Source organism: Piliocolobus tephrosceles, chromosome 6 (genome assembly GCF_002776525.5).
Source record: "Piliocolobus tephrosceles isolate RC106 chromosome 6, ASM277652v3, whole genome shotgun sequence".
NCBI lineage: Eukaryota > Metazoa > Chordata > Mammalia > Primates > Cercopithecidae > Piliocolobus > Piliocolobus tephrosceles.
In genome coordinates this window covers 17,166,220-17,193,352 of record NC_045439.1, presented here as the reverse complement: position 1 = coordinate 17,193,352, position 27,133 = coordinate 17,166,220, and the positions used below count along the sequence as shown (strand labels likewise).

Genomic DNA, 27,133 nt, shown 5'->3' with positions numbered 1-27,133 from the left:
CCTTTTCCAAGAAGGGCTAGGACTTGTGGTCTGACCACAGAACGGGCCGTGAGTGGTTGAGAGGGTGGGACCTGGACTTCCCCTGGGGATCTCCAGCCTAACCCAGGACTGGACACACAGAGATGTATCATAAAGAAATGCTTGCAGGTGGGGTGGGGAGGGTAGGCTCAGGGAATGCCTGCTTAGAGGAAGAGCTAGAAATAAAAGCAGGCCAAAATGGTCAGGCAGTGGCTCCTCTCTGAACAAAACTCCGTGGGGAGCTCCGAGGCCGACAGGACCTACAAAGGCCAAGAGGGCAGAACTGGGAAATAAAATCAGCATGGCTTGTGGCAACTTTCAGCAGAAGGCATGAAGCTACCAAGAGCAGAGGTGCCTATGTCGTTTTGGGATGAAACCATCAGAGACCAGATGAAGGGTCAGATCAGGGGTGAGGAATGTCTTTAATTATGAATCACTGACTCATTACAACAAATCATCCAAGGGTGATGTTTTAATAAAGTAACCTAATTTTACGTACGATGGGTGAATGGAATATGGGGGAGGGGGACAGGGAGTTTGGAAATGGGAAAATGTACAACAGACTTTAGTCTCTTTGTTAACAAAATAAGAGAGATTAGTAAATGAATTAAATGAATAAAATAAAAACACATTTCAAACACATAGAGACCATAACATAGAGACGCACAGACACAAGAAGAAGGGACAGCGGGGACACCTGTCAGCTGGCCACGCCTGCAGGGCTCTGAATAAGCCACTTTTCTGTTCAGCCCGCCCTGGGTCCCCTCTGCACAATGAGCTTGTCCCCTTCTAATGCTCTGCTTGGTTTCCATTGTACAAGAACTGAAGTGCTCTCTAGCCTGCTGAAACTGTCTATAGCAGCCTAGATGGCATTTAAAATAAAGACTGTGAACTGATGAAATGACCAATTATGTTAAGTACCGATGCCTGGTGTAATCCAAACCAAATCTTACTCCATTATCCTCAAAACCGAGAGGTGATTCAGCAGCCCCTCTTGCCAGTGATTCTGAACCAAAATACAGACACTGCACCCGACGTCCAAGGAGGACCTCGAGAACAACCAGTTAATTCTTGCAATTGGTTTTGTGCTGGGAAAAATAAAGGTACTAAGTTTCCACTCTAAACCAAACAACGATTAGATCACGAAAACTGGTGCCCCGCTGTAACTATTAGGTCATTTTGATTTCAACTTCGTTTCAGGTTTTAACTTCCATTATTTCCTCTTCAGACATTGCATTATTCTTCCCGTCGGTATCCAAAGGTGTCTATGAAGTGCTCAGGTTCCGCGCTGTTGCTATGATCTCTGTGAAGCTAAGTTCTCTGGTTATTTCTTTCTTGCAATGACTTTTTTTTTTTTCCTATTTCCACACACCTGTATCTATCTGCTTTTCTAAGGCCTTAAGTGTCAGTTCTTCCAAGAAGTGACAGCCCCTCTGCTCCCACCCTTCTGACACAAATACGTCTCCCTCCTCTACACGACAGGGCACCCCCACTATATTAGTCCATTTTCACACTGCTGATAAAGACATACCCGAGACTGGGTCATTTATAAAGAAAAAGGGGGTTAATGGACTCACAGCTCCAGGTGGTTGGGGAGGCCTCACAATCATGGTGGAAGACAAAAGATACATCTTACATGGCAACAGACAAGGGAGAATGAGAGCCAAGCAAAAGGGAAACCCGTTATAAAACCATCAGATCTCCTGAGACTTACTCACTACCACAAGAATAGTATCGGGGACACTGCTCCCATGATTCAGTGATCTCCCACCGGGTCCCTCCCATAACACGTGGGGATTATGGGAGCTACAATTCAAGATGAGATTTGGGTGGGGACACAGCCAAACCACATCCTACTTATTTTCCTATCCTGCATTATTGAGACCTGGGGAGACCACTCCATGAAGTAAGTTATCCCCCACACTGGTTCGATTCTGCCAGTCCTGCTAGTCATCCGTAACTTATGATCCATAACCCCGGCTAGCTTCTGCTGGCCAGTCACTGGTCCCACAGCACCCTAAAGAAAGATTCCCATGTCACCCCCACGTGACCAAACTGCACCTTCTCCCCCAGCACCAAGAATTGGCATCTTTGGGGACAAGCATCCTGGTTCTACTTGCCCTCAATTCCAATGCCTGTGGCTGGAACCTATTAACAGAGTTCCCTACTGATCTGATTATCTAGCAAACTTTCCTTCCACTTGCTATAGGGAAAAAGGAGGGATTTTTGAAATACAGAAAATAGAAAGTGAGAAACCAAATCATTTTTGAAAACAGAAAGTGAGAAATCAAAAACCTGAGAAAGTGGCATTAAACAGGCACATTTTCTTCTACTTGATTCTAACCCAAACGTTCCCCTGGCATGACCGGACAGTCTCTTCTTTAGGTACTCCTATCTTTATTCGTAAAACTCTTGCTTGTGGGCATTACCAACTTTCCCATGGCCCAGAACCACCCACCAAAGGAACACAAAAATAGTAATTAGGAAGAACACCCATAGATTCCAAAAAAATACTATCCACAATAAAAGTGTCTCCAGAACTCTAGGGAATGAAGAAACATCACAGAAAAAAAAAATGAATGTTAACAAATCTCTGCCCACCCTCCCAAGCTCTCTCCAAGATTCTTCTGACTTTCAAATGTACAAAATTTTAATGGGTTGCATTTAACTGGATGTGGATTCAATAAGCATCTGAAATCTGTCCTAGTTTAACTCACAGTGCCTAGAGCAATTGGGGGAATCTGTAACCCTATCAGGAAAAGAAAATAAGTCTACACCCACAGGATAATCTCATACTGACATCTCTCAACTTCAGAAACCTTATCAATATTAATATGTCCCTTATGTTTTTGCCCCACAGAAATGAACAAAAAGAACTTACCTAATGCCAAAGTGAATGAATAAAAATCACGAGAAAAGGCTCTAAGAAAACAAAATCTCTTTTCTCAAAATAATCCAAAACTGAATGATATTCATGTCACTGCTATAGTTCTAGAGGAAAAATGATACACATAACTTTGAAACTCACTTGAAAAGAACCCAAAGATTGATCCTAATCAGTTTCCACTTCTACTATCTGAAGAGAAAACAGAATAGATTTTTTAAAATTATGTGTTAATTTTTGAGAGTGGAGGGACTTCCTTTTGTTCTCTTAAACATTTAGGATATCTACGATGATTACTAAAATTAGGTTTAACTAAACTTGCCTGACTACACTTCACCTTAATACATTAAGTAATGTATTAAACTTAATACAAAGAAATGCTTAAGTTTCCAATTTCACGGGCTATTAAAATGACAGTATGCAATTGCGTGGCCTATAAATTAGCAATAAAAAGGTGATGACATCTCTCACAAGGGTTTGAGCTACTACGGAAACCTGAAGATACATGTCCCTCTTCTTAACCACACTTACCTTCTACTCCTTCACACATATGGCCGGCCTTCAGCCTGTACTTTTAAGGGAAAGAAGCTAAATAGCTCTCAACCAATCAATAGACACTAAAATCCCTCACCATAAGCCCAGTGTAGTTCAAACGCTCTTAGCACAGCCAAACCCATCTGCATTTGGCCAGTGGGGCCTGTCTGACTCCTAGCCAATCAACAGAAGTAGGAGGGATAGAAAGCTCCAAAGCCCCTGGGAACCACCTAATTCCATTTTATTTATAGAACAGATATCCAAAATAGCGATAACCCCAAAGTAATTTCTAAAAGTATTAAAAATGAACCTCTTTGTTATTTTTTAAATCATTTATTCCTCCTTAACTTTGGCCATTTCAAAAGGAACTTAATGGCAAAAGTAGAGATGAAAGGTAGTTGGAATTCCGTGAGCACACTGGCTGGGGACTAGGACAAGGCAGCTGAGTTGGGCTGGATAACAGCAAGGGTGTCCCCTGTAGGTGACACTTGTGGGGACCAATGTAGGGTGACTGGACTCTGAACCTCAGAACAAACCACGGCCAACCTTCCAGGTACACGTAGATGCTGGGCAACAGCAAGCAATGCATGCACCTCCATCCTGACACAAGTGCCAGAATAACCAAACCCTCCTTTTGCAGCTCAAGTTTTTGAAACATGTAAAGGGGTTTGCTTTTATCAGCCCAGTTTATATTCCTGTCACATTCTAATTACCGCGTCATTCCAACGACACCAAAGCAAGCCAAACACTTCCAGAATATGACCAGTGACAGCGGGCCAAAGAAGCAGTCCTTAGAGGCCTGGTTTCAGACTCATGATTCACAGCAATCAAGAGGCTGGAGTAGGAAGACATAAAGGGAACTGGATAAAGAGACCCCACCGACAACAGTCACACTTCTCCAGAGAGGGGCTACTCCCAAACGGGACAGAACTCTCCTGTTTGACACCAAGCACAAAGGAGTGATGAAAGGCAGGTGGGTGAGGGGGAGGGGGGGAGAGGAAGGGGTGTTGCTAGGGACCTACCTTGGAGAAGGGCTCCATTTCTCTTGAAGAAGGTACTGCCCGGCCAGATGGGTGGACCTGATGTGCTGAAAGAGAAGAGAAACTAGCATAAGGCCAAGTTCATCTGCACTCACACACCTGCAACCCCTCCCCACAATTCCCTCAAAACATTTCCCCAAGCACGCATTACTGACACCCTTTGAAAATGCATCCTGGAAAACCATGAGGTCTGCTTTACCGTTAACAGGTTTCATATTTCACAGTGCAGAACCTACCTGTGTGAACATTCTGTTTATCACCTTGACCCTGCTCACACCTGGGCACTGAAATCACCGACCGATACACAAAATGGCAAATTCACATGGTTTAATGGCACAGCATATCACTTAAGAATATTTGCTAACCTGTTCATAATTTCATGAATGTATGTGACAAGGAACTCCTAATCATGTTTTCTGAGACCAAGTGGGTTTTCCAACATTTCCTTGTGCCACCTGCCTGCTACCAATGCAAACCTGCCTTTCTTGGCATTTCTACTACTAAATCCTCAACATACGGAGATGACCTTAATCGACTTCCTCCTTCCCCCCTCTTCTCTTGTTTCATATCCTGTTTTCAACTTCTTGGCTTAAAATGTTGCACTCCATACCCTATAAAACATTTTGCAGATACGTTACCACCCAGAGTGTGGTAACAGGATGAGGCAAGGAAATAGGAAAAATCAATATATCACAAAGGCACTTACTGCATTTATAGATGAGCATTTTCACTGTTTTAAGACTGCCAGTAGAAAACTTTATAACCAAGCCAGTCTTAGTAACGTGTCCTTAGAGTGGAAAGTAGGTTATATTCTAAATCAAGGATTGGTTTAGATTAACGTTAGAGAGTACTTAGTCAAAAATGTTACTACATCCAGCCCAAGACGCAGCATAAATTACTTTCACCGAAATAGTACATGACAAATTATATTGGTTAATGCATTATCAATCACCTTCAATATGAGAAAAATAGGTTCGAGTAATACATTTCTAAGTTTGGCAGAAACGCGCGCACACGCGCGCGCACACACACACACACACAGAGGAATCTGAAGGGCTCTATGGTGAATGCTTCACCAGTGAACCAGGATCTCTAGTTATCTAGGACAGCAATACTGTTACCAAGCAGAAATGCCAATGACACATTCTGCCCACTGGAATTTCATTACCAGAGGTACAAATAGTACAGCAGGTATAGGGACACATTACATGATTGAGGAGGAATAGGAGGGAAGAAGAAATAAGCTACGGCACAAAAATACTATCACACATCAAAATCATGTCAAATGTGCTAGAAAATACATACTATAAACCTTGATGTTAATGAATCTTTCGTTTTATTTTGTTTTGGATCCACTATACTAAAATTAAATGAGCATCATGCATCTCAGCCATGGTATTTCCAGGAGCCCTGATTCTCAGCCAGGCAGTTGTGACCACAGAGTGGCCAGGAGCTACACAGGGTAACAGCAGACCAGACTGGAGTCTCAGGATGATGATACCAGCCGATTGCTCTTCCACTGGATTCCGATCTTACTCTGTTTCAGGGCACTTAAGGCTCAAAGTTGCATGACGAATAATGTGCATTAAAACACTTAAGATTATCTTTTAACAATCCCAGCAAGCTCTCAGGATTTTACCGTCTTATTTTTATAACAAAGCAGGGAACAGCAAGCTGGCTGTTGCCAAGACAGAATCACCTGATTCATAAAGATATTTTAAAACTGAGGACTTCATTATAGCAGAGTTGGTGTTTCTAGAGAATTCAATAATTGAGTATTACTGCAGGAGCCTGAATATCCAGCTTACTTCCATCCAAATCTCTTCATTATCCTGACCTTGATTTGGCTGAAAACTGAGTAGACATCAGGCAGGGAGCAGTATGGGGAATGAAGCTCGGATAAATCCAGTGGTTTAGATAAGAAAAATTCTCTGTATGATAGAAATCTACCTAAAGATTCTCACAACATCCTTTTAATGTACTTAAATCACTGATAGTTCTATGGTCAATCTGTGGTGCTGTGGAACTCATCTGTACTCTAATAGTGGAGAGAGACTTAGACTGGCCACCACCTTCTCTTTCCTGGCCCCTGTTGTAATTGATGAATTCACACATGGCCTCTTTCTAGCTCGGGGTAAGTCAGCTCCTGCCATGCTAAATGCAAAGTTTTCAAGCTCCTTGGCCCATATCTACACACTTCTTGTGGATGGCTCCTCAAAATGACATCTTCCAACTGTTAGAAGAGCCAAGGATTTATTAAGCCCCTGTTGAGAACTGTGCTTGGTGTTGAGAAAGACTTGAGGGGAAAATTTAAAACCCTATTTTATGATCTCTAAGAACCTGATGTCATATTTACCTGGCTCCAGACTCCTCTGACTGTATCTAATGAGACCAGTGATGCCTATAGACAGACTCAAGTTTACGTCTCCAGTGGCTGCAGGTTGGGAAGGCAACAAGCTTGATTTTTCCCCCTCCATCTGGAGATGTCCCTGGATAATTGGCCTTTAAAGCTTAAAGTCGGTTAAAACCACACATGGTACATGAAATTACTTAGAAATGTCTATTAACCGCAATAATTCAGAGACAAAACCAGTGATAGAAGTCTTTGTGGGAGGAGTTGCAAACCACCCATTCTCAGGCAGCTCAAGAGCGGGGAGGGTGGGAGTGGTAGGTGCAGGGGAAGAATGGGGTGCTCTCCACACCCAGCCATGTAAATATCACTGCCATAAGAAATGACCATGGGGGCCCCTTCCTAACCCTGAGTGGGTTTTAATCACCTTAAAATGGTGTTTGCATTGCTTGACGATAGGATCAAGTTACCATTTACTGAGCATAGTAATCAACCCTTTTCCGTGGAATCCTCTAATTCTGCAGGGTGAGCAGGGCAGAAATCACCTTCCTGGTTTTTGGGGGGTTTTTTTTTTGACAGAGTCACGCTCCGTAGCCCAGGTTGGAGTGCAGTGGTGCGATCTCGGCTCACTGCAACCTCCGCCTCCCAGGTTCAAGCGATTCTCCTGCCTCAGCCTCCCAGGTAGCTGGGATTACAGGCACCTGCCAGCAAGCCCAGCTAATTTTTGTATTTTTAGTAGAGATGGGGTTTTGCCAACTGATTTCAATGGCCAGGCTGGTCTCAAACTGCTGACCTCAAGTGAGCTGCTCACCTTCGCCTCCCAAAGTGCAGGGATTACAGGGGTGAGCCACCATGCGTGACTCATCCATTCTTTTTTTTTTTTATTATTTTTTTAAATTGAGATGAGATCTTGCTCTGTTGCTGAGGCTGGTCTCAAACTCCTAGCCTCCAGCCTCATCCTCCCAAAGCACTGGTGGTGTGAGGTACCATACCCGGCCACCTTCCCTGTTCTATAGGGAGATAGACAGAGGTCCTAGGAGGCAAAAGGACTTGCCCAAGGCACGGTATGACAAGTTAGTCATGATCAACCCAAGAAGGACTAGGGCTTGCCCACTGTACCATAGAAACACACACATCAACAGCTCCAATTTCATTTCTACTCTTCCAGCTTTCCTCTTCTGCTCTTTCAGCACTAAACTCTTAGTCATCCTTCCCCGTGGAAGAAGGCTGTGAATGGTATTTTGCTAGGACTCTCTCTAAGGCAAAGTCCCAGGCTAGAAAAAGCAATCAGGCTAACCATATGTGCAAGACACGCAGGCTCCTATTAGCAGAAACAATACAACGCCAGAGCCACAAATGTCTCATTTCAATAACACGCTAACAAAAATCCCGTGACCTTCGGCAGTATAAGCCAGACCAACTTTGCAACAAAGAAAGCAGACCAATAGGTTAAGAGCACCTTGCCAGCCAGCAAGGTGGAGTGCGACTGGCATTTGAGAACATTGATCCGGCTGACCGTTAAGAGCAGCGCTGAGCCCGCAAATCCCAAGAGGTGAGTGATACCATCCTGAACAGCATACCTGGCGGCTGCCAGAGACTCAGCCCTCAGTCACTCCTGGACGCCGCACTCTGAGCTACGCTACCTCCAGCTCCCAAAGGGATACCCTGAGTCAACAGGTCAGACAGCCCGAGGGTGGCTCTTAGCAAGATGACGTGATCCATCAAGTGTTCTCTCTACACCCAGGAACCTTAACCATTGTGAGATCCAGCTGGATTATAAACAGAGACCCCGGGAGGTTCCATCAAGACCCACACCTGTATTCACCAGCTGAACTTTCTGTGGATCTCAATGAGAAATAAATTAAGAAAAGGACTGTTTTCTAAGATCTCGCCTGCCAAATGTGAACTAGCACCTCTAAAAGAGAGAAGAGAGCCAGGCGTCACTGGCTCACGCCTATAATCCCAGCACTTTGGGAGGCCAAGGTGGGCAGATCACGAGGTCAGGAGTTCGAGACCAGCTTGACCAACATGGTGAAACCCCGTCTCTACTAAAAACACAAAAATTAGCCAGGCGTGGTGGCGCGTGCCTGTAATTCCAGCTACTCAGGAGACTAAGGTAGGAGAATTTGCTTGAACACAGGAGGCGGAGGTTGCAATAAGCCAACATCGCGCCACTACACTCCAGCCTGGGTGACAGAGCGAGACTCTGTCTCAAAACAAAAAAAAAAAAGAGAGAGAGAAAAGGATGCTATAACACAGATGAACCTTGAAAGCAAGCTAAGTGAAATAAGTCAGAATAAATAAACAAATACTGTCTGATTCCACATAGAAGAGGTATCTAGAGTAGTCAAATTCACACACACAGAAAATGGAATGGCGGTTGCTAGAGACTTGGGGAAGGAGGAGTAAGGAGTTTAATTGGTACAGAGGTTCAGTTTTACAAGACAAAAAGGGTTCTGGAGGTTGGTTGTACAATGATGTAAATGCACTTAACATTACAGAACTGCATACTTACAAAATAGTTAAGATGGTAAATTATGTGTATTTTACCACAATTTTTTTTTTCCCGTTTTGCAGTGGGGTCTTGCTCTGTCACACAGGCTGCAGTGTAGTGGCAAAATCTTGGTTCACTGTAGTCTCCACCTCCTGGACTCAAAACGATCCTCCTGCCTCAGCCCCCAGAGTAGTTGGGACTACATGCGCACACCACTATGCCTGGCTAAGGTTTTTTTTTTTTTTAGGACATGATCTCACTATGTTGCCCAGGCTGGTCCCAAACACCTGGGCTCAAGTGATCTGTGCACTTCAACCTAAAAAATTTTTGTTAATGTATAAAGAGATGAGTAGGGAGGGGAGGAGGGAGAGGAGCAGGCAGGGAAGAAGGGAGGGGGAGGAGGAAGAAAGAATGGAGACAGAGAGATGGTAAGAAGGACTCTGAAGAAGTGAATGAAAGCCTAAAGTGTTTGGGGTGGGAAGAAAGGAAGAATATCTGAATGTTCCCTGTGGTCAGCTCTCTGCCAGAATGGTCCACAGCACACAAAAAAGCAGAAAGCCCAAACCAACAGGGATGGGGTGGGGGGAGGAAATGGGTGTAGCAAGACCAGCCCATCCTGATTTAGCACTCATGGAGGCCAGAGCTTACCCACTACTCTTAAGTAACCGAGCACAGAGTCCCATCATACTCTTGGCGCTGGAGATGGACTGTGATGGCAATCCCTTCAGATGGGTGGCATCTACCAGCAGACTGCGTTTCCCCAGGAATAAAGCAGTCAAGGTAGTTGTAACAGGGAGAATCACCCCCAAAAAATCCTTGAAATTCCATTGTTTTGCCTTATAACTGGGATTAATCACCAGGAAATAATAGAAAACCAAATGTGACCTACGCCACACTGTAACGGGCTCTTTGGGTGAAGGATGTCAGTCACTGGCGTTTGGAATCCAGGAACCAGAGCAGGCTGGACAGAGACGTGTGTGGGAACCTTCACAAAATACCACTCACTGTTCGAGAAGCATCACTAAGAGCACAGATGAAAGTTCAGATTCTCGGGGACACTCTCGACACTTCTAACCTTCCAAATAAGCTTGAGTGTCCCGGCAATTAAAAGGAATCTCTGTGGCCACAGGGTCTAATCCAGGGTGAAGTGGAGAGAGCGCAGGATTTGGACTCAGGAAATTTGTTAAAAACACAGACTGAAAGTCTTTTAACTTGTCAAAGTCTCAATTCCATGCCTGCAAGCCGGGACAAATGATAGCATCTAGTGTGAGAGAATAAAATGAGATGGTGGGTATGAAAAAAAATGCTTTCTAGACTGCAAAAATCCCAGAGGTGGTTTTTCTTTTTGGTTTTGAGACACTGTCTTGCTCTGTCTTTCAGGCTGGAGTGCAGTGGTGTGATCTGGGCTCACTTCAACCTCTGCCTCCCAGGTTCAAGCAATTCTCCTGCCTTAGCCTCCCGAGTAGCTGAGATTACAGACACGCATCACCATGCCTGGCTACTTTTTGTATTTTTAGTAGAGACACGGTTTCGCCATTGGCCAGGCTGGTCTCAAACTCCTGGCCTCAAGTGATCCACCTGCCTTGGCCTCCCAAAGTGCTGGGATTACAGGTGTGAGCCACCAGGCCTGGCCCCAGTGGTAGTCTTGATTGCAAGCAAACCCCAGTTCAGAGTTAACTGACACACTCAAGGCCACACAGCAACATTGTGGCCATTGTCAGCTGGGCACCAGCACTTCCTACTAGACATCCTTAACTCTCCCAACTTGGCCCTTTTTTCCATTCCTGTGACAGATGAGGTAACTGTACTTTTCTCTTCCTCTTTTCTTTAAGGATTCTTTGAGGTGTTCTAATTGCAAATGTTTCTCAGTCTAAAGTAGCAACAGTTACTAAATATCCAAGAAGCAGCTTCACAGATGTCACTTACTCTAAAAAAAAGCTAAAAAAATAAAATAAAATAACTCTGTTGGCTCACCCCTGTCATCTCAGCACTTTTGGAGGTCCAGGCAGGAGGATCACTTGAGCCCAGGAGTTGGAGACCAGCCTGGGAAACATTAAAAATATAGCATTTTTTTTATTCTACAAAAAATAAACAAAATTAGCCCAGTGTGGTGCCATGTGCCTGTGGTCTCAGCTACTCAGGAAGCTGAGGTGGGTGGATTGCTTGAGCCCAGGAGTTCCAGAGCTGCCGTGAGCCTTAATCACACCACTGCACTCCAGCCTGGGCAACAGCGCAAGACCCTATCTCAAAAAAAAAAAAAAAAAAAAGCTCCATGAAGAATTCTGCAAAGATCCAAAGAGACAGAAACAGACCAGGTAGAAACCTACCAAGAATGGCCCATTTCAGAGGCTGACAATTACGGAGAAGGCATGACTGAAGTGATCAGACCACAACCAGCTGGGCCCACAAACACTGTAACTGAGAGTGTGGCAAGATTCCTCAGAGGGCAACATACCAATCGTGGTAAGGAATGGAATTGCTCTGTAAACTTAGCCAGATGTTGAAACCAGAGACTCAACTGATTTCAAAGTTATCAGCCTGCACAGAGTTATTACGTGCCCAATACCACCAGGACCCATGAGAATCTGACAGGTGGCAGCTGCTCTGGCACCAGATCTATTGTGCTTATTTTATTCTACTTTTAAACAATTAGAATTTTACTTTATTTCAGAATAAGTTAACAGTTGAAAAACGATGTTTACTATCAACATTACACGAACAAAACTTTTATAGCAAAACCTTGGTATGTAAGCATTAATAATCCAAATACTATATAGATAAAGAAGATATTTTAAAAATGGAAATGACATACTCCAAAGGCTATAATAGGCAATACATATGTACATATATACTTGTACTGGGTCCGTAAGCATTATATTGTAATTCATTAAATGTGATCCAAGAAGTTGCAGATTTTTCAACACTACCTACTGAAAAGATAACAAAGGACTATCATAACTTCTCTTAACTTTGAAAAACACATGGGGCCGGGTGCAGCGGCTCACGCCTGTAATCCCAGTTGGGAGGCGCAAGTGGGCAGATCACTTGAGGCCAGGAGTTTGAGACCAGCCTGACCAACATGGCAAAACCCTGTCTGTACTAAAAATACAAAAACTAGTTGGTCATGGTCATGTGCGCCTATAACCCTAGCTACTCAGGAGGCTGAGGCACGAGAATCGCTTGAACCCAGGAGGCAGAGGTTGCAGTGAGATGAGATCGTGCCACTGTACTCCAGCCTGGGTGACAGAGCGAAATTCCATGTAAAAAAAAAAAAAAAAAAAAAAGGAAAGGAAAGGAAAAGGGAAAGGGAAAGGGAAAGAAAAGGAAAAGCATGTACTATCAAGACTACAAAATCAGAGCAGAAAGCCAAACTAACAAATAATTCCTTAGGCTTTAGGAGAAGTAATACATCTACGGCTTTTCTCATGTTCATTTTTGTGACTGGTTAGCAAGTCTGGCAGGCAGAAAATAAAAAATTAGACTACAATAAAACATTAAAGACACCGTTTAGAAGGCATCTGATATTTAACATGCTCAAAATTGGAAAACAGACACTGAGCTTGATTTTTGGGCAACATTGTGAGGTATTATACAGCAAAAACATTGTTTCCTCCCATCAATCAGTTGACATAAAAATCTGTTATGTAGAGAAGTTTTCAAATGACACAATAGAAAAACATATAAGATGAAGAATTAGAATTTATACCTTTGGTTTTTAGTAACTAGAAAGAATATAGGTCTTTCAAGGACCAAGAAAGTGAATTTGGTCCTTAATATGGAATGTTCTTACATCTTTTAAAAGCGTGGGCTGAAATACGTACTTCTGCTGACAGCGTATCCACACTGCCAAAGGTGAACATGTGGTCATAATAAGAAAAAAATCGTACATTTCTCAGGGCACACTACTACCACTACATCATATTGAAATTGTCTAGAAGATAAACATGTACATCTTTTTTTCAACAAGCAATTAAACATACATGGAAAACTGAATCGTGCAGTATTTTTACCTATCAGTTACTATGTTCGTAATATGAGGCGAACAGATTTCTTTTTTTCCTCTTTAAATCCATAATGTTCACAAGTCACCACGTGGAACTAAAATCACATGCACAAAGGCAAATCATGAAGAAACGTTAAGTATTTCCAAATGCCCACGACGGCGTACCAGAAACAATGCTGTGTCTATAGCATGGAGTTGCTGGGGGCCAAAACTACAGCGGTAGGTGCTACTGCAACTTCCAGCTCTTCACTGCTGCTTGTTTGATGGAGGGACTCAGGTGAGGCGGCTGGGTCTCTCGGGAGGTTAGCCCATCATTTCTGCAGGTTCACTGACCAACTTGGAATCCATCCCATGCTGTCTAACTGCTCAGGGACAGGAAATTCTCTGTCATTACCACCCTGACGAATAAGTATATTCATTTTGGATCATGTGATGCTCACAATCTCACAGTCTGATGCATCTTCCCCGAGTTAGGTATGTATGGCCACCTTCGGTCTTATTAGTGGAAATTGCTGGTACTCTCCTCATTACCTGGATTTGAATGTCCTTGGAGCTGGTCGCTTCCACAATGCCCACCACACTATCAAACATCTGACCAAACTTCTTACGGTTATCCACTGGAGTCGAGTTTACTTTCCCTTTCATCGGGAGAGTTGATTTTTCACATTTGAAAATGTAAGCCGCATGTTTCAGCTCAGGCTTTGAAATCACAAGGTCATTCCTGTCTTCTTGGTACTCTGCTCTCCATTTACTTCCTTCCAACTTGAACACGGGTGCATGTTTCTGGGAAGGATGAGGTTTGGGAGATGTGGGACTTGGAGTGTGGCTTCTGGGGAGAGATGCAGTTTGCCCTCCGTGAGCCTGCAGGCTGGGATTCTTGTATAGACCTTCTGGTCATCTGTGACGTGCCAGAGCCCTGGTTCTGCAGGGTTAGGCTTCTCCTTGGTTAAGCCGGGCAAATAAAGCTGAGCATGAAGGAGAGGACTCTTCTTTTGTGTCTTCATTCTCAAAAAGTGGAGGGGGCCCTGGAGGAGGTGGAGGAGGAGGATGTGGAGAAAGGTCAGGCCCTCAGGAGAGAACAGAAAGCGCTGATGTGGGCGCTGTAGGACCCGTTCTGCCCCCACAAGAGGCCCGTGGTGTGGTGCTCCTTGATGTATGCTTGAAACTCACTCCAAATGTTCACATGACCTCACCCAATCCACACCGTGTAAATCGTGTGTTTGTAGCCCTTTAAGACTGTTAGTTGAAAAGGTGGCAGCATCACACATCTCGCTGACGTAAAGACCGGATTTGGGGGACACAGTTATGCAGTCAAGGGCAGGGAGGCTTTTGCTGACAGCCAAGAGATGACTAAACATGTTACTCCCTCGGTTTCTCTCTCGGAAGGTGTGGATTTCTGAATCGTTTCTGTTATGGGTTTCAGAAATGCAGCCATGCATTCTCTTGGGGTTGTTGGTCTTGAGATGCCACCCTTTCTGCACGAGTCTCCATGTCACCAGCAAGCATCCTACTGTTCTTTAAAAACTCGGCCACCATGCTGTTCCTCAACTTATCAAAGGCTTCCACAGAGGGTGCCACACCTCCACTGACACTCTTGCCTACCCTACCATGAACTCTGCAGAAAACAACTCCAGGTGGCTGATAGCCCACTCCAGCCTTTCCAGCAGTCCCTGCAAGTCTGCCATTCTGCTTAAATGCCCTAGGGTCCTGTCCTCGCAATGCAGATCTGTCGCTGGTCACTCATGCCCTCTTCCCGTGGCCCTTATTGCATTGTTTTAAATATACTGAAGTTGCATCACACTCCTCAAAGCCTGCCATGAAGTTGGGACTTCATTCCTTGAACATTGTTTGCGAACTGCTATTGACCTGCAGCAGGATTTCTTAACCTTAGCATTACTGACATTCTGGATTGGATAATTCTTGTCCTGGGACGCTACACTGTGGACGGTAAGACGCTCAGCAGTCTTCCTGGACTCCCATACTAGACACCGGTGACACCACCTCATCAGATGTGACAACCAAAAATGTCTCCAGTTATTGCCGTGTGTCCACTGGGGGATAAAACTGCTCCCAAATGAGAACCCAGGAACACTGGCCCCAATTTCTCCACTCATCAAGTCCCAAAGCTCCGTCTCCACCTTTTGGCAGGCACTGTCACCTCCTCTTTTCTAAACCAAGGACATGCCCTTCCTTCCACTTCCGTTTGCTGGCTCCATTATTTCTGCCTGCGTGTGCATCTTCTTACTTGCCAAAGTAACATCTCTATTACCTTTCTTTTCCTCTAGTATCTTTCCTCCCTCCACTACCCCTTGTCTCTACTCACCTCCCCCTTCCCAGGACTGATCAGTTCTTATCTTAACCACTGCCACACATAAACTGGTGTCCTAGTCCTCCTTTTGGCTTCCATTATTCTTTCCCGTACTCACAAATCCCAAGAGCTGGGACCGACAGCCCAGCCTCCACTCCCTCCACTCCCTCATGTCACCACCACAATCCTCTTCCTGCCAGGGGTCACCTGGGTCCCCCAATTCCCCAGGTGTTATGGTTTGCATGCGTCTCTCCAAAATTCATGTGTTGCCAAGGTAACAACAGTGTTAAGAGGTAGGACCCTTAAAAGGTGATTAGGCCAGGAGGGCTCCTTCGTCATGAATGGGATTAGATGCCCATATAAAGAGGCTTAAAGGAGGGAGTCACCCCCCTTTTCTGCCTTCTGCCATGTGAAGACACAGTGCTCCTCTCCTCTGGAGGGTATAGCGTTCAAGGCCCCATCTTGCAAGCAGCACTCACCAGACAACGAACCTACCGCAGCCTTGATCTTAGACTTCCCGGCCTCCATCACTGCGAGAGATACATTTCTATTGTTTGTAAATTACCCAGTTTGTGACAGCAGCACAAACAGACTAAGACCAGGGGTCACTGCCCTTGATGTCACTCCAGCCTCTCTCCCCTCTACACCGCATGACCTTCCGTGTGCACTCACATAAAGAGGCCTCTTTCTGGGTTATATATTTTTAACAATATCTCTCAAAAATCCTTTCCACCATTAGCTACAAAACACCCTCCTAGTCTGGGTTCTGCTCATCCCACTCTTCTTTCTGGACAGTTGGCTAGCTCTCTTCCCAGGCTCGGCCCCACCATCAGAGCGTTCCTAGAGCCCTAGCCCTCTCCTCTTTTTCTTCTCATGCTCTTTTCCTAGCAGAGTTCGTGGAAAGGTTGGGTTTGCCACTTCCCCACCACCAGCTGATTTTGTTTCCAGATGCTGGAGGGTATCTCCAGCGGGCTCTGCACAGAGCAGCTTTCAGCTGCCCCATATCTGCTCAAACCAGAAGGCAGCTTCCCCCCTCTGCCTTGCTTGCCAGCTCCCAGGGCACGCTCTCCATGCTGCCCAGGATTTATCAGGGTCTGTATTCGTTTGCTGGGATTGCTGTAACCAAGTGCCACAGACTAGGGGGTTTAAGCAACAGAAATTCCTCCTCTCACAGTCCTGGAGGGCAGAATTCCAAGACCAAGGGGTCACAGGGCTGGTTCCTTCAGAGGGCTATGGGGGAGAATCTGTTCCTGGCCTCCCTCGCAGCTGCTGGTTTTGCTGGTGTTCTCTGGCTTGCAGGAGCATCGCCCTGCCTGCATCTTTACACGGCATTCCCTGTGTGTACAGCTGTCTTCAAATTCCCCCCTTTTCTAAGGACATCATCACATTGAGTCGGGGGTCCAACCCACTCCAGGGTGACCTCATCTTAACTAATGATATCCTGCAGGGACCTTATTGGAAATACGGGCACATTGGAAGGAAGGGCACATTCTGAGGAACTGGGAGTTAGGACGTCAACATATGAATGGGGAGGGGGAAAGCACAAGTTGCCCCAGACAGTGGCTATCTCCCTCCCACACGCAGTCTCGCAGTCTCTCCGGGCTACACCAAGACACCTGTGGCTGTCTTTTCCTGCATCCCTAATACCTACTGCAGTGCTTGGAACCTGGCTGGCACAAATGTCTGTTGAGGGAAGTAAAGTTTATCCTTTAATTCAGCATTCCTCAGAGAACAAAAACAGAAGAAAAAAACGGACCCAGCCATTGGTAATCATCTGGCAAATGCTCTAGTTTAAAATTCTGGAGGCTCTGACACCTTCCTCAGCTACGTCCCTGCCTCCAGTCCCCGTCGGGGCCCACGCATTCTTCCCAAGGGCTCCTGCACTTTCCTTTCCTTTCTGCTTCTACTCCCAAGACTGGGGTCAGCTCAAGTTAAGACGCCCTCTCCTGAATCCTAACAGGCCTCCCTGCCTCCAGCCTCCCTCCCCACAGCAGGCGGCCCTGCCTGACACCTCAGCAGCCTTCTCAAAGCACAGCATCTTCAGGCGCAGTCCCCAGGGTCTGCCAACTTGGAGAGGTGTCCAGAGTGCCATCACGGGTGGGGACTGGTATCAATGTCAACAAAGCCTCTCATTTTTCATGTGTCTCATACACCGAGTTTCCACGTGCATCTGCATTCGAAGAGTCCGGTGGCTACAGAAATGTGAACGTGCCAGAGGCATCTGAACCACAGCAACTCCATCACGAATAGGGGCTGGGTAAAATGAGGCTGAGACCTGCTGGGCTGCCTGCACAGATGGTGAAGGCATTCTGAGTCACAGGATGAGACAAGAGGTCGGCACAAGATGCAGGTCATAAAGACCTTGCTGATAAAATAGGTTGCATTAAAGCCAGCTGAACCCACCGAACCAAGATGGCAATGAAAGTGACCTCTGGTCGTCCTCACTGTGACACTCCCACAGCGCCGCGACAGTTTACAAACGCCATGGCAACATCAGGAAGTTACTCTATATGGTCTAGAAAGGGGAGGCATGAATAATCCACCCCTTGTTCAGCATATCATCAAGAAATAACCATAAAAATAGGCAGCCAGCAGCCCTCGAGACTGCTCTGTATATGAAGTAGCCATCATTTTGTTCCTTTACTTTATTAATAAAGTTGCTTACACTTTATGGAATCGCCCTGAATTCTTTCTTGTGTGAGATCCAAGAATCCTCTCTTGGAGTCAGGATCGGGATGCCTTTCCTGTGACAAATGCTTACAGGGCAGGGTGAGAGCCCATCGGTACCGGTGCCCCTCAGAAGCCCTCCTGTTCCTTCCCAGCATGTCCCTCCTGCTCTCAATATGCCACCTGGCACAGGTCTCCAGAACACCTGCACCCCAGAGGCTTCTCGGGCCCATGCAAACTCAATCTCTCCCTCTGCTGCCTGAAATGCCCTAGACCCATGTTCTCTTCACCTGTTACAGCTTATTCATCCTTTGAAGTTCAACTTGAATCCCAGGTACCCAGGACATCTTATCTGGTCACTCTCACCCTGCAACCTCTCCCTCCTCTGAATCCTTGTGGCAAATACCTTCTGTGCAGCTCATCTGCGAATTAACTGCACTCTGCAGTGTCTTCCCATTCTAATGCCTTATACCTTTAACCCACAGGTATGTGTGTCTCACCTTACCATGGCAGATGTCACGTGAGCAGAGGCTAACAGTGACTCCTCTCTTAGAACTTGGCCAAGTTCACAACACGTGGAAGATGGCTGTCATTATTCTAAGTGATTCTGAAAAACAGTGGGAATGCTACCTGCACCTCCCACACAGAATGATCTCAAACACTAGATTTTTTTCTTTCTTTCTTTTTTTTTTTTTTGAGGCAGGGTCTCACTCTGTCACTCTGTCACCCAGGCTGGAGTGCAGTGGCATAATCACAGCTTACTGCAGCCTTAACCTCCCAGGCTCAAGCAATGCTCCCACCTCAGTCTCCTGAGTAGCTGGGACTACAGGTGCATGCCACCATGCCTGGCTAATTTTTGCTTTTTTTTTTTTTTTTTTTTTTTTTTGTAGAGACGGGGTCTTGCTATGTTACCCAGGCTGGTCTTGAACTCCTAGGCTCAAGAGTTCCTCCTGCCTCAGCCTCCCAAAATACTGGGATTACAGGAATGAGCCACCATGCCCAGCCAAGATTTTTAAAACATCTCTTATACATAATTAAGTCTCTCACAAAGAAACTAGCCTATAGTAACACATCTTCTTCTACTATCATCATCTCAAATAAAAACTCAAAAATCTTTAAAAATGGAAAGAAAATTATAAATCTCATCATTAATAGTAAGTAATACATAAGGTAATTTGGATTCCTCTTTTCTGAGATTTCTTGATTCCTTAGGAACAGATAAATAACTAAATACATGTATATTTTTTATAATATGGGATGCAAGTTTGAGAACATACTGAAAAAATTCTGCTTAAAACCACGGCTACAATTTTCGATGCATACAGCTTATGATACATCTCATGAACAGATGCAAAGGTGTTTATCATTATCTTTGTGCTACACAGTTTCTAATTTTACATATGAAAACCAAGGCATCATTCAGTATAAAGTACATTATTTGCATGATATATTTGCATTTGTAAAACACCCACATTTACTTTTACTGCTTAATAGGCTCTGATTTAAATGGGCCACTCTATATAAATGGAGCACACGGGTTCTCCACTCAATGGTGTTGATAAGAAAACTACTCCTTTTAGATGCAAATGAGCCTACTAATCACAATTAGAATGGTGGAGTTGAGGGAGGCAGAGCAGCTGGGCCAGGAGCTCCCAGTCTAGTAGGGCCAGTTTGGTTCTAGCTTCATCTCTGAGGCAGCAGCTTGGGACTTCCCCAGAGGACATCTGCCCAGAGGCCCCAGGGACAAACTCAACATTTCTCAAAGTCTCGCTCTGTCGCCTAGGTTGGAGTGTAATGGCACGATTTTGGCTCCTTGCAACCTCCACCTCCTGGGTTCAAACGATTCTCCTGCCTCAGCCTCCCAAGTAGCTGGGATTACAGGTGCCTGCCGCCATGCCCAGCTAATTTTTGTATTTTTTTAGTAGAGACAGGGTTTTGCCATGTTGGTCAGACTGGTCTCCAACCCCTGACCTCAGGTCATCCACCTGCCTCGGCCTCCCAAAGCGCTGGGATTACAGACGTGAGCCACCGCACCCGGCCTAAACTCAACATTTCTAAAGGGGCTGGAGGAGAGGAGAAACAGCTTGAGAATTCCGGCCTGCTGTGCTAGTGTGAATGAGCCTATCCACGGCCTTTGTTATCCCAAACCTGTCCAAAGGGCCAGATATTAAGCAATACAATTCAAACATAAGTGGAGTCATAGGAAGGAGATTAGCATTTTTTAAACTAACAGAGGAAAGGCAAGTAAAAGGAAAAGCTAAGTAACCATATAAGACATTACCCAGACTAATGCCACAGAGGCAGCTCAAGAGACATCCCCTTAAAAGGGTGCAGCCATTGTGAAAAACGGTATGGCGGTTCCTAAAAAAATTAAACAGAATGCCATAAAATCTAACAGTTCCAATTCTGGATATATACCCAAAAGAACGGAAAGCAGGGACTTAAAGAGATACTTGTACACACCCATGCTTATAGAAACATTATTCACATCCGGGTGCAGTGGCTCACGCCTATAATCCCAGCATTTTGGGAGGCCAAGGCAGGAGAATTGCTTGAGGCTGGGGGTTCGAGACCAGCCAGGGCTACCTGGAAAGACCCTGATTCTACAAAAAAAAAAAAAATTTTTTTAGTCACCGGGTATGGTGGCATACACCTGTAGTCCCAGCTACTTGGGAACCTGAGGCAGGAGGATGGCTTGAGCCCAGGAGTTCAAGGTTACAGTGAGCTATAATCCCACTACTGCACTCTGGCCTGGGTGACACAGAGAAAACATGTCTCTAAAAGAACAAAACAACCAGAAGAAAAAAAGAAACATTCACAATAGCCAAGAGGAAGAATCAACCTAACTGTCCCTCAACGGATGCATGGATAGACAAAACAAGCGAATATTATTCAGCCTTTAAAAGGAAGGAGACGCTCACATACGTCATAACGTGAACCTTGGGGACATTATGGTAAATGCAATAAGCCAGTCACAAAAAAAGACAAACACTGTGTGATTCCACTTATATAAGGTATCTAGAGTCATTAAATTCATAGATAGAAAGAGAATGGTGGTTGCCAGGAACTAGGTGGAGGGGAATGGGGGGAGTGGTTGTTTAATGAGTACAGGGTTTCAGTCTTGGAAGATGAAAAAAAAACCCTGTAGATGAGGGCAGTGCTGGCTGCACAACAACTGAATATCTTTAATGCCACCGAACTGTAAACTTTAAAAATGGCTGGATGGCGTCACTGCACTCCAACCTGGGCGACAGAACGAGACTCCATCTCAAAAAAAAAAGGCTGGTTGGTACATTTTGTTTCATTTCATGTGTCTTTGACCACAATTTAATAAATAAATAAATAATAGACAGATGACAGACAAACAGACATTTCCTAATGGCCGGCCAGACAGTGCATAAGGCAGGTGATGCCTCTGCTGCTCCACTGCCAAGCTCTAGAAATAAGGGCTGGTTTCCCCCACTCTCTTTTCTCTCACTCATCCATTCACTGAATAACCATGTTTTTACACTGCTATGAGGACCCTGTGACAGTTACCATCCTGTCCTCCAAGAGGCGGGGACATGGATGGCAAATTAGCTCAAGGATTCTGAGATGTACAGAGAAACCCCTGCAGCTGCCTTTGGATGCTTCGGTTACTATGCCAAGAATAAAACCAGACACTAGAATCTTCTGGACAACGTCCCTCTTGTTGGGTAGAACACACTGATAATCTCTTCCATGAGGCCCATGCTCATTCCTTGATCCTCGACTGAATCTTCTCTGAGCCCTAAAAGTGCTGCTGTGGGACTTCAATGCCAACTGTCCTGCCAGTTCTCCAGCTGCCTCCCTCAAAAAACTACAGATCCTCCAAAGGTGACATCTACCTTCTGGGTGCTCACACCCAGTATGTGCTCAGTAAGTGCTGCTATTATCACAGCCTAGAAAGTAGCTGATATGGTTTGGCTGGGTCCCTGCCCAAGTCTCACCTTGAATTCTAATAATCCCCAAGTGTCAAGGGTGGGGCCAGGTGGAGAGATTTGAATCATGCGGGCGGCTTCCCCCATACTATTCTCAAGGTAGTGAATAAGTCTCACAAAATCCAATGGTTTTATAAATGGGAGTTGCCATGCACAAGCTCTCTTGCCTGCCACCACGTAAGATGTGCCTTTGTTTCCCCTTTCCCTTCTACCATGATTGTGAGGCTTCACCAGCCATGTGGAGCTGTGAGTCCATTAAACCTCTTTCCTTTACAAATTACCCAGTCTTGAACGTCTTTATTAGCAACATGAGAACAGACTAACACAGCAGCCCTTCGATATCTTCTCTTTGGTGCACTCCTGAGGAGCTGAAACCTGGAGGCTCTGCTCTATCCCATGGAATCTCTCCATCTCAGCCTCACTGATCCCCAAATATGAAAGCCAAGTCCCTCAAGAAGCAGCTTGCCTTGGAGATGGAGATGATAGAAGTGGCCCTGGGATACCTTCTACACCTCCCACTCTGGCCATGCTGCCCTCAGGGAGGGACCAGGTGGCCGAGTCTGGACTGGAGGGACTCTGAGACTGAGGAAACCCAGCCACTCCCTCTTTCCTTTGGCAGTAGCTTCACGGAGGTCTTGACAATGGGACAAAGGGCTCCAGTGCGACAGGTGGAACCAGCTGAGGACTAGACAATGTTAGTGTGGCTAGAGTGCTTGATCCGAAGACAGTGGCAAAACCTTACCTAAAATCCCCTCCATCAGGAGCAAACACATGGTGGGTAAAGACATCATTTCACCTCGAAGTGAATCACAAGGAAGCAAGAAGGCTGGCCACACCTGCATCTTCTGTCCCAGCACAGCAGCATCATTCTGAGGTGGTGACCAACAACCACACCCTGCCCTTATCTAATGTGAGTAACACAACCCCCCCATTACTCCATGAACTGATACAACATTCAGCGGAAGTACCTCACTAATAAAGACAAAAGTCACTGTGACCTGTTTATCTTTCAGGATTTTAGAGATCAAGAAATGTACTTTTTTTTTTTTTGGAGATGGAGTCTCACTCTGTCACCCAGGCTGGAGTGCAATGGCACAATCTCGGCTCACTGCAACCTCCACCTCCCGGGTTCAAGCGATTCCCCTGCCTCAGCCTCCCTAGTAGTTGGGACTACAGGCACCTGCCATTATGCCCAGATAATTTTTATATTTTTGTAGAGACAGGGTTTCACTATGTTGGCCAGGCTGGTCTCGAAGTCCTGACCTCAGGTGATCCGCCCTCCTCGGCCTCCCGAAGTGCTGGGATTACAGGCGTGAGCCACCGTGCCCAGCCAAGAAATGTATGTATTTTAATCCAAGTTTTTGACAGTCTGGCTCCTGGTACTTCCTATGATGCTGAAAACCAGTCACAGACAAGAAAATAACCTATTTGTGGAAAAATTGTGATTCCCTTGATTATTCATTTCCTCCCTTTGAGAGCTAGTCCCATCCCACAGTCCACCACGAAGAGGAGAGACATAAACACTGATTTTGGAAAGCTGATGACATAGAAGGGACACCTCGATCTAAATGCTGTATCAGGAAGACCTAATCCAGGCACTCAAATGCTAAAGTTGTATGTAATAGTGCAGATGTTTGTTTGCTTGTTTGTTTATTTATCTAAGACAGAGTCTCGCTCTATTGCTCAGGCTGGAATGCAGTGGCACGATCTCAATGAACTCCAACCTCCGCCTCGAGGGTTCAAGCGATTCTCTTGCCTCAGCCTTCCAAGTAGCTGGGATTATAGGTCCCTGCCACCAGGCCCGGCTAATTTTTTTGTATTTTTTTTAGTAGAGACGGGGTTTCACCAGGTTGGCCAGGCTGGTTTCAAACTCCTGACCTCAAGTGATCTGCCTGGCGTGGCCTCCCAAAGTGACAGGATTATAGGCGTGAGCCACTGCACCTAGCCTCAGATGTTTATTTTTTATAAAACATTTTTCCTAAGGTTTATTAGATCCATTTATAGTTGGCTTCCAAGTGACAACGTGATTTTAAATTTCTAAAACGTAAGACACGCCTGTAATCCTACCATTTTGGGAGACTGAGGCAGGAATACTGCTTGAGGCCAGCAGTTTGAGACCAGCTTGGGTAACATAGGGAGATCCCATCTCTACAAAAGAAAAAAAAATTAGCCAGGTGTACTGACATGGACCTGCAGTCCCGGCTACTCAGGTGGCTGAAATGGGAGGATCACTTGAGCCCAGTAGCTTGAGGCTGCCATGAGCCATGATCATGCCACTGCACTCCAGACTGGGTGACAGAGTGATACCCCAACTTAAAAAGAAAATCTGGTGGGGCTCGGTGGCTCACACCCGTAATCCCAGCACTTTGAGAGGCCGAGGTGGGTGGATCATGAGGTGAGGAGTTCAAAACCAGCCTGGTCAAGATGGTAAAACCCCATCTCTACTAAATATACAAAAATTAGCCGGGCACAGTGGCAGGCTCCTATAATTCCAGCTACTTGGGAGGCCGAGGTAGGAGAATCGCTTGAACCCGGGAGGCAGAGGTTGCAGTGAGCCGAGATCATGCACTGCACTCCAGCCTGGGCGACACAGTGAGACTCCGTCTCAAAAAAAAAAAAAAAAAAAAAATCCAAAAAGTAATCTCTTCTATCTCCCAAGGCAACAAAGTACCATGATGGGTATCAGCGCCTTAACCATGTCTTTGTCCTGATACTTGCAAATGAGCAGAAAGGCCGGGCCCAACCTCAAAGGTGCCCTGTCTACTCCCTCCTTTCCTGGTGACCTCTGGCCACCTCCCTGTACCAAGCTTTTGCTTGCTTGTGACTCTCTGCTGTTAGCAAACTGTCCCACGTGTCCCTCTCTCAGTCCTTCCCCACATAGTGTAGCTCAGGAAAAACAAAAAGGAAATGGTTGGAAAGGCCAAGTACATTGCTTTTCTTCCACCATCACACAGGCTGGGGCCTAAGAAACTGATTCTTACACACGTAGTACTTAATACTCATTCGATTCTTCAAGAAAAGCTATAGAAACATCTATTCCTCTCCTGGAAGTAAACTGAGGCAAATAATGTTGCTAAACTTCCATGACAGCATTAAATTAAAAGAGAACATAGTTTCAAAAAAGTAATGTCACTTCTTGTCCATAGTTATGTAACTATGAGGGTGTGTCCATCAAGCTTTACAAAATGTGGTAGCACCCTTCTTTCTGGGTGTATACAGTTAAGTATGATTGTGAGGGTTTTGCTTTGTTTTACTTTGTTTTGTTCTGTGCTTCCCTCTTCTTTCAATTTCTGTGGCGTATAAGAAGGACCACACAACTGAAGCTTTAAACATAACCCAAAAAACCTTAGCCTCCTGCAACCTTTAAGTTGACTCATGGCTGTGCATGGGCTGTGCTTCTTGGTGCTGGGACATTGGGCTCACCTTTCTAAGTCCCCTGACCACACACAAGCCACACACTGCTGCCAAGGCTCGAGCCTTCCTTGTCAGTGCTACCTGGCCTGAAAGCTCCTGAAGGATGTGACTTATCCTCCAAAGCCATCTGCAGAGCCCAGTACTAATTGGGTCTGAGAAGGTATGCTACTTCTCTCCCTTTCACCTGCTCTTCTCTACTTACCTCCACCCTCTTTAAAGGCAATGTTAAAAGGAGTCGCAGGCCACCAAGTTTCAGTACTGCTCCACAGCTTAGCCTTTCCAGGGAGGACACTTTATGTGTAGGGCATCCTTTGCTTGCACTAAACTGTTACCACTTCATATACACAGATGCAGGGACTTTTGCTAGCAATGATTCCACTTTAATTTGTGTATAATCCCATCAATCGTGTGCTCAAAATGACTCCTGGCTCCCTGTGACCTGTGCCACTTCCAAGTTCTTTAGCACTAAACAATTGGCTCCACTTGCTCCAGCTTCTCCTGCCATCCCTTGTCTTGTAGGTTTTTTTTTTTGCTCTGACAATACCAGGTTACTCATGGTCCCTTGGAGACACCAGAGCGCCTCTGACCTCTGTCATTGCTACTCGATTGCCCCTGCTTGGAATGTCCCTCACTCCCTTGTTTTCTTTGCAAACTTCTATGCAGTCTTGGAAATACTGCTCCTCCTGTCTCCTTCTTGTCTCCGTCCATGCTCAGAGCAGATCCTATCTGTCTTATGCTGTTTCCTTTCCATGCAACACACCGTGTTATAAGTTATTTATTCATGGAGCCAGACTGTAAGCTCTCTGAAGACACTGACGATCCGATTCGGCTTATGTCCCCAGTAGCTGGCATAGAATAGGTGTTCAACAAACATCTGCTTTAAAAAAAAACAAAACTAGTCCTATAAAGTATATAGGGCTGGTATTATGATCTTCATTTTGCAGCTAAGAACACTTAATTCGGAAAGGCAAAGTCACTTAATGAGGGTCGCATGGCTAGTAAGTGACTCATGCTGTCTTCATTGCCATGATGCTTACATAACCACCTCCCGTTGCCTGCTGTCTCTTGAGTCTGGAAAAGAAAAGGAAAACTGAAGAAACAATACGAACACTTCAGAAGTTTAGTGGATGTTTCTGAGCATCTATACCTCGCCTTCTTTTCAGAACAGACATTGAGGACAGTCCTATAATTCACTATTATCAGTGTATCTACTTTAACTTGGAGCCCAGGCAAGCAAGCACTAAATTCACACTACCCTGTCTCTGCCAAGGTGATGGGGGACAAGACGCCTTGTAACTTTGAAGAAGAGATGTACACACCCCTGTGTCTCCCACATAAACGGACTCAAGAGCTGCAGCAGTGCATATATGATCCCTTCTTTCCACTGTTGATAGTTGAAAGCAGCCGTTTCCAGCTTCTTGCCGGTGATCGCTCTGCTAAAAATAGCTTTGATGCTGTCACA

The 27,133-nt window shown here is 45.4% G+C and overlaps 1 protein-coding gene and 1 pseudogene across 9 annotated transcripts in view; both read right to left on the bottom strand.

The window, feature by feature from the left end:
• Nucleotides 1–27,133, bottom strand: part of FOXN3 (forkhead box N3) — a 473,349-nt gene that overhangs the window by 120,634 nt on the left and 325,582 nt on the right. For all 9 annotated transcript variants that reach the window (XM_023205414.2, XM_023205413.2, XM_023205418.2 and 6 more), the window contains one exon: nt 4,459–4,523. In XM_023205414.2, the coding sequence (XP_023061182.1) occupies nt 4,459–4,523 (65 nt within the window). The remainder of the gene's footprint in view (nt 1–4,458; nt 4,524–27,133) is intronic.
• LOC111538187 lies at nt 13,627–18,966 on the bottom strand (annotated as a pseudogene).